The sequence below is a fragment of the Danio rerio genome, chromosome 9, assembly GCF_052040795.2.
Source record: "Danio rerio strain M-AB ecotype USA chromosome 9, GRCz13ab, whole genome shotgun sequence".
NCBI classification, from domain to species: Eukaryota; Metazoa; Chordata; class Actinopteri; order Cypriniformes; family Danionidae; genus Danio; species Danio rerio.
The window spans coordinates 21,685,692-21,696,564 of NC_141029.1; the positions used below are offsets into that span (position 1 = coordinate 21,685,692).

The 10,873-nt window shown below is 33.3% G+C and overlaps 1 protein-coding gene across 3 annotated transcripts; it reads right to left on the bottom strand.

The window, feature by feature from the left end:
• Positions 1-394: 394 nt before the first annotated feature.
• LOC103911635 (uncharacterized) lies at positions 395-3,813 on the bottom strand. Of its 3 annotated transcripts, XR_015499298.1 has the most exons (6): positions 3,719-3,813; positions 3,187-3,495; positions 2,934-3,045; positions 2,671-2,719; positions 762-1,053; positions 582-658 (listed from the first exon to the last, which is right to left on the bottom strand). XR_015499298.1 is itself a non-coding variant. In XM_087267681.1 (5 exons), exons 1-5 carry the CDS (start codon positions 3,786-3,788, stop codon positions 970-972), a joined length of 618 nt encoding a protein of 205 aa, XP_087123807.1. In that variant the 5' UTR covers positions 3,789-3,813; the 3' UTR covers positions 395-969. The 3 variants fall into 3 exon arrangements, 2 of the variants coding, with proteins under 2 accessions (XP_087123807.1, XP_087123806.1); XM_087267681.1 differs by having other exon boundaries at positions 395-1,047; XM_087267680.1 differs by having other exon boundaries at positions 395-1,053.
• Positions 3,814-10,873: the final 7,060 nt, after the last annotated feature.

The window sequence follows — 10,873 nt, forward strand, 5'->3', positions numbered from 1 at the left end:
TTAGTTTAGTCAGTACTGAAGTCAAATCTGAAGCCAATCCAACAAAATAACTTATATAATGGTTCAAATAATGGTTCAAAAATTTATGTTAGGGAAAAATATTAAATACAATTTTCAAAAATACCAAAAGTCAAGAGAAACAAAAAATATATACAATTTTGTTGAAATTTTTTTTTTTATTTAGTTTGTATTTTTTGCCATATTTTGCATGAATTTAAATGTATCATCTGGCCATCTCTAAAGATGTTCGGTGACTAAAATATTCTTTTAATAAATTTATCTCTTTAATGAAATCTGTTCAAATCCACCAATATACATTACCCATATTCACTAAGAAATAGATCAAAATATTCGTTTTCAAAATGGGGTGTACTCATATATGCTGAACACTGTATATTCACACACACACACACACACACACACACACACACACACACACACACACACACACAAACACACAAAAAAAAACAATTAGAAAAAACATATTCTAAAAATTCATAAAGTTAAATGCTGTACGGTTTTTGTTCTCTTATTTTATATTTTGTCTTTGTAGGAATTTATGGAGATTTTTTTTTTTTTTTGCATTTACCTAAGCCACATACTGTATGTAGATATCAGAGAACAATTTAATATATTGAACCACTTTACTATATGGCACCTTTAAACCTGAAGAAATAGATATCAGAGATATCAGAGAAACAGATCTAGATATAGATATCAGAGAACAATTTAATATATTGAACCACTTTACTATATGGCACCTTTAAACCTGAAGAAACATAAAAAAAAAAATGGAGCCATTTAAACATTAAATAGATTTTAAAAAAAAATGAAATCTTAAAGATTTAAAAGGAATTTTGACGGCTAAACTAGAAAATGTCCTTTGTTTCCATCTTAGAAATCTGAAACTTAAACTATGCACACTTTTAGTTTTAATTCTGAAAAACTAAATAAACAAAATGAATCACATCATATTTGTCCATACACTGAGTTGTATCTTTCAAAGTATTGACTCCTTTGAGTCTGTATTCTTCCTCTGGATGTTGCCTGTGGCTAAAGTGTCAAAAAAGTAAAAAGAAGAAAGGAAAAAAGTAAACAAAAAACTAAGTTATTGAATGATTTTTTAAATCAAAATAATAATTTATAACTTGTGTGTGTATATATATTAGTGCTGTCAAAATTAGGGCATTAACGCATGCAATAAATTTGTAATATTTATTGAGTAAATAAGTTTTTTACGCAATTAACGCAGTTGCAGGTTTTTTTTTTACTTTCTGTTGTGGTCGACGTGTGTTTAACATGCAAAGAAATATAGAAAGGCCAAGAACATTTTGAAGCAAAGTTTCAGTATAAAACAAATCACCAGGCTATCCAGAGTTTTATGCAATTTCAGGTGTGTCATTTTTAACTTTCGACTTCTGTTTTAATGGAATTTGATAATGCATGGCGGAACGGAAAGAAAAACCTTTGCATTTTGTGACTCAGTGGTCCTTTAAGGTAATCAAAATTCGCTGTTTACATGGTAGACTTTTAATAAGAGTATTATCTTAATCATATTAAAATCGGAGTATTGGTGTCTTATGTAAATGTACTCAGTAAAAGTGCCAGATGAAGTCGCGAGCTGTCAAAGACATCACATTCATCTGCCTTTCTGCATGAGCCCTCCAATGTTTCATTAAGTTTGACGTGTTTCCTACACAATGAAAGTGTATACTTTGCGTTGTTTTGTCAGAATCCTTGTGAATTACAGCCATACTTTAGAATGCTCAGTTTAATTTTTGATGAATGCGATTGAATGTGTTGAATCTGAAGGGAGTCGCTCCAGCTACCCTGTCATTGCGCGCGTTGTGTCTGTCTCTGTGTGTGTCTGTGTCAAGCCCATGCACAGAGCACAGACACTTACAGGGGCAGGTGCTCAACGCGATCGCAAAGTGAAGAGCAAGCGCCTCCTGAGACGGACAACTCAGCAAATGAGTAGCCACTAAATCAAAAAGTTACGAATTGCCGTGAAATTGCGTTGCACTCTCAACTCACATCAACTCACAAAGAAAAGGTCCACATTGTCCCCCAATAATGTCAACAGACTGGACTGTCTTAGCAACTGTGTAAAGGAGGACTAAGCAAAATTGTTTCTACTTTATAATTAAAGTTCTCAACTCAGCAATACAACTTTAAAAGAGTAAAATTGTTTGTATTCAATACTTTATTATTATTATTATTATTTTCCATTTTCCATATCTGCAATGCCTGTATTTTGGCATTTTTTTTGCAGTCCACTTAGAATCCAAAATGGAATTTTTATTTTTTTTGACTAACATGCCAGTGTTTTAATTTCTGTAATAAATATGGCTGTCAAGCCATGATCTTGATGGCTTATTGTGGGTATGTTGTTTACATGAGGAAATTTTTGTTACAAGTTAAACAAAAATTCTAATAACCAATTATATTTTGAATTTCAATAGTTTTTGTCTTGCGTTTACATTAATTTTACATTTGAATAGCCAAAACAAGTTTAAGTCTTTTAAATGTAAATTACCGTGATTAATAAAAAAAGTGTGATTAATTTGTTAATTTTTTAATCGATTGACAGCACTAATATATATATATATATATTATATATATATATACTATAACTATTCACCAAGGGGGAATATTCAAAAAGTCCTGTACCGTTTCTCTGTGACTCTGTTGTTCACTCTCTGTGTTGTTTTTACATCTCCTTAAAAACACAACACATTCCAATTTAACAAATCGAACAATTGTTTTAGCTTTTATTTTGTATTTAAACCAAATGTGGCTCTCAACTCAAAATACATTTTAAAAAGAGTATGAAATAAATGCAAACAGGAAAGTGACATCTCTGTTTACTACCAGATTGTTAATGAAACCTGAATTAAACAAGTCAATTACTTTTGCAAGTCAGTGTATCTCACCTGTGTTTGCAGATGTAGATAGTGATTATGAGACAGACTATAGTGACTCCAGAAGATGCTATAATGATGATAATCATGATGTAGAGGGACACTTCTGAACTGGTACGTTTTTCTTAAAACAAATAATAAAAAAATTAAGACACACATGATATCAGTTAATCTGGATTCCACTGGTTATAGTCTATAGGCTAAAAACTAATTTGTTACACTGAAGTAGTTTAAAATGAATCAGTAAACAAAGTCATGGAATAACCTTGTATTGTTAATGTCCATCTTATCCCTGCTGGATAACAGGTGTAGTTTCCTGCATCAGATGCTTGTATTTGCTGTATTGTTAAATCTCTTGGAGCTGCTGGGTTGATGTGAATCCTGTTTGAGCTGAAGTTTGTGTGAGTGCTGTTAATTTCAGAAGAATAGCTAAAAATATGGGAGTTGTTCATTTTCCATGTAAATTCATGATCTAATGTGGTTTTGTTGCAGTTAAGTGTAACTGTTTTCCCCAAAAACACTGTTTTGTTGATGTGCTGATAAATCTTTGACTCTTGATTGGATTTCGAATAATCTGAAGAAAAGACACAGAAAATCACTGTTACTTAACTAGCTTACAGTAAATGCATCAGGCAGTAAAACATCTAAACACACATGCAAAAGCTGATGAGAGACACTTGTTGCTCATGTCTTTACCTACCTCTAACACAAAAAGGGAATCATACTGCACAAAACACAACGCACACAATAACAAAAACAAAAAAAAAAACAAAAAAAAAAACAATGTTGCAACATACCTAAATATGTCAGCAAGGTAAAGATCACACACATACTGAGCTGCAGGATCCTGGTTCGAAAGACCTCCATAATCACCGAAAGCAGCAATGAATCTGTCGCTCTCCCTTCCACATGTTTAACACTTCTGATCAAACTGAGAGAGTCTGCTGACAGGAACAAGGGGAAGTGGTTACATGAGAGTGGGACTCCACTGAGAACCACTTCGCTCGAGAACAACGTGATCGTCAGGGTGAGAAACGGCTTGACATGATGACTATTACAAGAAGATACACACATGTCAGACATAGAGCATGGTTTTAGCTACATTTTCTTCAGGTGCATCATTTATGTTATTAAAATTATATGAGCTGTTGATATTATATTAATTGACCATTTTATAACTCTTCTCATAATTTAGGAAAACCATTAAAAATAAAAACAAAAGTTAAATGGTTTAATAAACATTTTATAATAAATTGTCTATCGCCGTTTAACTGCAAACTCATAAAATCAGCAAGTATAATAATTGCATAAGTTGTATAACTATTTGTAAGTACAAAATGTCACACCATGTCAGCTTTTCAAAAAGACCTGATACTCGTTTACTGCCATGTACGAAAGACAGAAAGTCATGACAACATTCTATGATAAACTTATTTTACAACAACTACATTTTAAGTTACACGAAGTTTAACTTAATATGCTTAGTCAGTTTGAATGATGTGAGTTGAGATGACTAAAAATATTTATTTAGCAAAAAAAAAAAAAAGATTAAGGTGGCAAGATTTTTTTTAAAATGAAGGAACAAATTAATATCTCAATCTGGGAACAAGTTTATGTTTGCTTTTTAGAAAGCAAATGAATTCCATTCGTGTCCACATGCACAATTCATGAAAGAGTGCTTTCCTTTAATTCTAATGTAGTGGCAGAACTAATATTAACTTTAGATTCTGACATGAAATTCAGCATCGTGCAATTATATGGCCTCTGTGATAAGTTTTTACACAAGCCTCATAACCCACACACTTCCTGAATTCTAGAACCTCTGTCGAGCAGAAGACATTTGTAGACCACTATAGCACAAGCTGCTTACTAATTTTACACTATTTTCACAGAAGCACTTTTCATTTTAAAAGCTTTAAACTAATTTAAAGGTGCCATAGTGTGCATTAATATATATTATGTTCTAAATGGTTTTGATATCTACGTAAAAGATATGTGGCTAATATAAGTGCAGTAATTCTCCAGAAACTGTTTTACATGTCAATTTACAACCCAAGGAATTGATCCTAAGATAAAATGACCTTAAATTACCCTATTTAAAAGGTTCATAAATATTAATTAGCTCTGATGCTCCTGCTGAAAAACACACATGCAAAATCAACATGCTTATGTTGTCAAAAAATATTTTGACAAACTTGATCATCAATCCAAAGTTACGTAGCAGTCAGTGTTTTGTTCTAATTTGCCTATTTTTTCTGTTGTCTTTTGATAAACAAGATTGATTTAAAAAGGAAAATGTGATGGTACTTGAGGATCACAGTATGCCATTTCCATCTACTGATCTCTTATTATTCAGGTTTGCCTGGATATTTCTAATTTATCCCATCATTAATGGTGACCTTGTTCACTGTTATGAATGGACTTCTTCAGTGTGGGTAAAAATATTGCTTCAGTTTACTAATAGTTCCAGAGGTTGATGCACTAATTCAAAACACCTCTTCACCAAATGAGTGCAACCTCCATTTACCCAGCTACCAAAATATGTTTAAAAATTTATTGCTAACACCAGTTTTTAAATTGTTATCACTAAATGTTCTCTGATCAATCGAACTATGTAGTTGTTTTAATGTTTGAAAAATGGGCTAACATTTTATTTTGCTTTTCAACTTTACGCATTGCTCTAATTATAAATATCTTTACAACTACATGTATGGAACAAAATCAATGCCAAAAGTATTGATATAAAAAGCTCATCGAATATCACAAATTGAAAATAATAATACATTGAATTAACAACTGCTTGCATTTTAATGACTTGATTGCCAGGGTTTGTAGTGTTAGGTGCTGAAATTTAATACCGCTGTTCATTTAAGCTGTGAGTATCTCAACTAATAATATTTCAAACAATTTCATACTTAAAAATTCAGTAATTTTTATTTAATTTCTAGATTTTATGTACAATATTCAAAAGACAATTTTCAATTCACCGTATTTCAGTTCAAAAATTTGCTTCCATAAATTCAGTGGATCAAATTCAGCTGTTGATTTGACATTGACAATATTAAATGCTGCTTTTGTGCTGTTATTAGCTTTTTTCCTCACTTATTTACTGGTTTAAATATCTTAAATTGGTCCACCTGCTAGTGAAAAAGCAGCTGAAGATTGTCAAACTGCAATCTATTCCTTTTCCTGCAGTTCCCGGATATAATGTCAAATTTTAAGAGACAAATTTGATCCACTGAATTTTTGAAAGCTAATTTTTGAACTGAAATAAAATTACGCTTCATATTTTTCACCTGTGTTGAATATTTTGTGAGTGAAATCTGGAAACTGAACAACAATTATTGAATTTTTAAGTATGAAATATTGTTTAAAATATTTTTAGTTGAGATACTCACAGCTTAAATGAACAGTGGTGTTAAATTTCAGCACCTAAAATTACAAACCCTGGCAATCCAAGTCATTAAAATGCAAGCAGTTTTTAATTCAATGTATTATTATTTTCAGTTTGTGCTATTCGATAAGCTTTTTATTTAAATACTTTTGGCATTGATTTTGTTCCATATACATGCCAACTGTGTCAGGGTTAGGCTTATAGACAAAAAACTAATTTTCCGTTGCAAAGTTGCTTACAGTCTGCAGAATTTGGGGTATCTATTAGAATATAGCTCTTGCAGATTTTAAGCAATCTATTTATAGTATAATGAGTGCTGGTAGTCAACAAGCTGCTTACAGTTAGGAGAATGTCTAAAGTGGACTATAAATATTAATGTTACAAAATAAACATTATTACAGACCACATACATCTGATAAATGTTTTATTTATGTTACTAGAAGAGCATTTGTTGATTACCTTGAAAGACAGTTCTCTATTTGCCAGAAGTTTATCGTGTCAATGGCATAATAATGTTGTGTCATGGCTGTATTGTCCAGAACAGCTTTCTTGGTAACATACAATTGTAATTTAACTTTAAAAATATATAAGCAATGAAGCATGCATCTTAAACTGCGAACCTTTTGCCACGACTGTACAGACGGTATATCACCTGTCATGCTTTATTAAATAATCTTCTGTGCAGTACTGGAAAGATCTGTGGTAAATACATTCCACTGGTCAAAGCTGTTGAAAGCAAACATGCATTTTGTTGCATAGTTTTCCACGTGGCTCAGCGTCACAGAAGAAGTACAAGATGCTATCAAACCAAAAACCACTATGATGTGTGATGTCAAGCTTGTTTTGTAACTGAAAGGTTGTTGCTACAGTTGATGAGTAGATTAAAGCAATGGCCTTCCATCTTGAACTATTGACTTGTTTATCTCATGTCTATTTATAGACAAAAGATCCGCTGAAGAGATTAAGACATAAAGATATCATCTCCACTTTCCTGTAGAGAAACACTGAAGACACTGGGTGCTTATTATTTCTCGTTTATGCATTATCATTTCCTTTCCCTAATTGATTTACATGTGTTTTATATCTCCAATAACTTAATGTAAAAGGTAAGGAAAATTAAGGATGAAGGTGAACAGATTCATATTTGGAAATGTCATCAGTTTTGAGAGATTTGCTCTAATGCTATTGATCTAAGATCATAATTATTTAAAAACAGATTTATTTGGAACATTTTCAAAAGTATGCCTTTTCCGGCCCTCAAAATGCAGTTCTCGTGTAAATAAATAAGTAAAATGTGAAGTTCTTTTTGACAACAAGTTAATGGACCCTTGTTCCAGTTAAGATCCTCTCACTAACACAGGAAGAGTCTCTCTGATCGATATTCAGAGGAACCAATCATTGTTTGCTTAAATATACCAAAACGTCCAGGGGTGCATTTCCCAAAACCATCGTTAGCCAACTAAGCTCTCAATTTCCATCGCTACAAACATAGTTCATTGATTTGCCATTTCCCAAATCCGTCACTCCAACGAACATTCGCAAACTGCGTTACAAAGTTCTGCACTTGCAACTACACCTCTGGAGCTGTAGTTAGAAACATATTTCCTGGCTGTGTTCTATTCCCACTTATCCCCCCTATGCCCTATTCATTTAGAACATTCAACCATTCAAAGTTGGAATGATTAAAAATAAAAAAAAGCATTTAAGTCATCTCTCTTAGGTGTAATTTGCTTTCAAACTATTTTTACAGTTCAGTTTTGGCGATCTTCATGTTTACAATTTTACATTTATATTTTGAACACAGCCTCATGGTAGGTGATCTATTATTTAAAAGCGGAATTTATGTTACGTCTCCAAAACAAAAAACATAGCATACACTAATGCTTTTAATTTATATTAGGCTATTTATTATCTGGATTGTTGGTTAGAACATTTCTGCTGTGGTTTACATGTGTCAAATTGTAAGAGTAGACTTTTCAAAAATAAAAAATAAATAAAAATAAACAATATCCTACTTCATCATCATCATCATTGTCACCGACTCGGTCCCAGTCATTCCCCTTGCTGGAAAGCAGAGGTCACCATCCCCGGACTTCTAACCATTACGTCATCCATTTACACTGATAGCCTACACACCTGAAGCGCATCCAGATAATCACCCACGCTCACGCTTATAAGCAGCACACACGTACTCAGTCATTGCGAAGTCTTGGACTGCGTCCGAAACCGCATACTTCCATACTATATAATACGTTAAAATCAGTATGCGAGCCGAGTAGTATGTCCGAATTCATAGAATTCGAAAATCAGCAGGCGAGAAGTACCCGGATGACTTACTACTTCCGGCGAGATTCTGAAGTGCGCAGCCCATGCACGCTGCGCTATCCCATAATGCCCTGTGAGAGAATTCATAAATGGAAGTGAGACGATGCAACTGACGCAGGTAGGTCACGTGACCATGACAAAATGGAAGATGTAGTACGTCCAAATTCCCTTCATACTTTTCACATTCATACTGTATAGAACGTACTTTTCTAACGACCGAGTAGTACGTTTAAATTCAAATGCAGTACCTACTGAGTAGTAGGCGGTTTCGGATGCAGCCTTGTTCTGCCCTGGCTAACACTACTGAGCAGTTCTCTACATTGCCTGCTTTCCCGTTGCTTACCTTGCCTTGTTCTCCAACCTCGTCCTGCCAGCCGCCTGCCTTGTACCTCAGCCTGATTACAGACTCTGATTCTAGCCGCCTGCCTTGAACTCTAGCCTGGACTCTGACATTCATATTCGCCGCCTGCCTCTGACCCATGCCTGAACATTCATACTGTGATTACCTGCCGTTGATCATTCAACGTAACACTATTGTGTTTGATGTGAGTTTGAACACGCATTACATCTGTGTGCTTGTGTTTATTAAACTGTTTAATAAATTTACTGCAAATGGATCCTTCTGTGTCAGCCCCTTCATTACAATCATCATCATCATTAGTATTATTAATATTATTATTAAAGTAGGATCTTTAAATTTCCAAAAAAATTATAAAAAATGTAAATATAAGTAAAATAAAAGCCTTACTTATTTATTTTATATATAATAATAGAATATGCCTTAGCTTTTGTAGGTGATTTTATGTTTTAGAATAAAATATGTAATGTTGTTCAACTTCTCAATAATATTAGTAAAGCAAACATAGGCCCTGTATGTGCCGTTTACATATATTTCAATTACTATGGAAAGTGAGTGCATGTTTTTACCAAAACTAATATTGGATTTTATTTTAAATGCCTGTTTGTGTAAAACAATATAACTTGCACAAAGAAATTATGGGGTTCTCTAAAGAAGTTGTAACTCGACCCCGTTTAGAGCATCATTATGGGCATTTTACGCTATAACTAACATGGTTCAAGCGATGGCTCTGCGATAAAGTCTGTCACAACAATAGCATGATGAGGTACAACACACACAAACACACCATCAGTAAAATTAGCATAACCCTTTTTTCTGTTCTGCAATTTCTGTTCCTTCAAAGGTTTTGAAGGTTTTTTTAAGAAGCAGAAGTAAAGAATGATACACAGTTCATTCAGCCTAATCTCACAAGGAAACCTAACGTTTAGTCAGTTTTATGACTATTTCGTATGAATTTGTACAAGTTCATTCTATTTCCTTCAGCCTAGTTCTTTTTTCAGCAGGGACCACAGCAGAATGAACCACCAACTTATCCAACATATGTTTTACACAGCAGATGCCAGTACTCTGAAACATCCATACACACTCATTCCCACACATACACTTTAGCTAATTTAGTGTAATTCACCTATAGCTCATGTCTTTGGACTGTGGGGGAAATAGGAGCACCCAGAGAAAACATGCAAAGTCCACACAGAAATGTTAACTGATCCAGCCAGACCTTCTTGCTGTAAGATGACACTGCTAACCACTGAACCACCAACTTCAGTTGTAAAATGTACATTAAATAATGTCTAAACATTTGATGTCAATAACCTGGGTCACATTTAGCATATCAAGTCAATAAATCTTCATTTTATTTCATTATTCATTAATTCTACTATTTTAATCAATGGTACCCAATGATCACAATCTCATTCTCATGTGCACCTAACTTGCAGAAAAGTGCATAGAGGAGATTAGAACTAGCCGTTTTTCGAGAGTAGTTGGCATTTCTGTGTGTCAGACAGTGTGTGATCCGTAGGCATGTTGTACCAGACTGTATTTGAGACCCCTATTGAGTAAATATTATATAAGTGTGGGAGAAAAAAAGAACAAAAAATGCTATCTGGAAAGTTTTCATAGAACATGGTTCATCACTCTGGAATTAACTGACCTAAAAACCACAGGCAGCAACAGGAAATGTCTTTATTAGTCCTAAGCAGCAAAGAGAGATTTCAGATGTTATCAAGTTCCACTCAAAGATCTCTTTGCTGTAGATAAACTAATGAAAGTTCACTAAATATAATAAGTTAACGTTACAATTACAAAGTATAGAAATAAAAAAAAAGAAAACATATATGCTTATAACAGGCATGTAAACTAATGCTTGCT

Coding starts and splice junctions, on each gene's coding strand:
- LOC103911635 (XM_087267680.1), bottom strand. CDS start 3,788: ATGGAGGTCTTTCGAACCAGGATCCTGCAGCTCAGTATGTGTGTGATC. Junction 3,496..3,718: donor TACCTTGCTGACATATTTAG/GTATGTTGCAAC, acceptor TCTTTTCTTCAG/ATTATTCGAAATCCAATCAA. Junction 2,720..2,933: donor ATCTACATCTGCAAACACAG/GTGAGATACACT, acceptor TGTGTTTTTAAG/GAGATGTAAAAACAACACAG.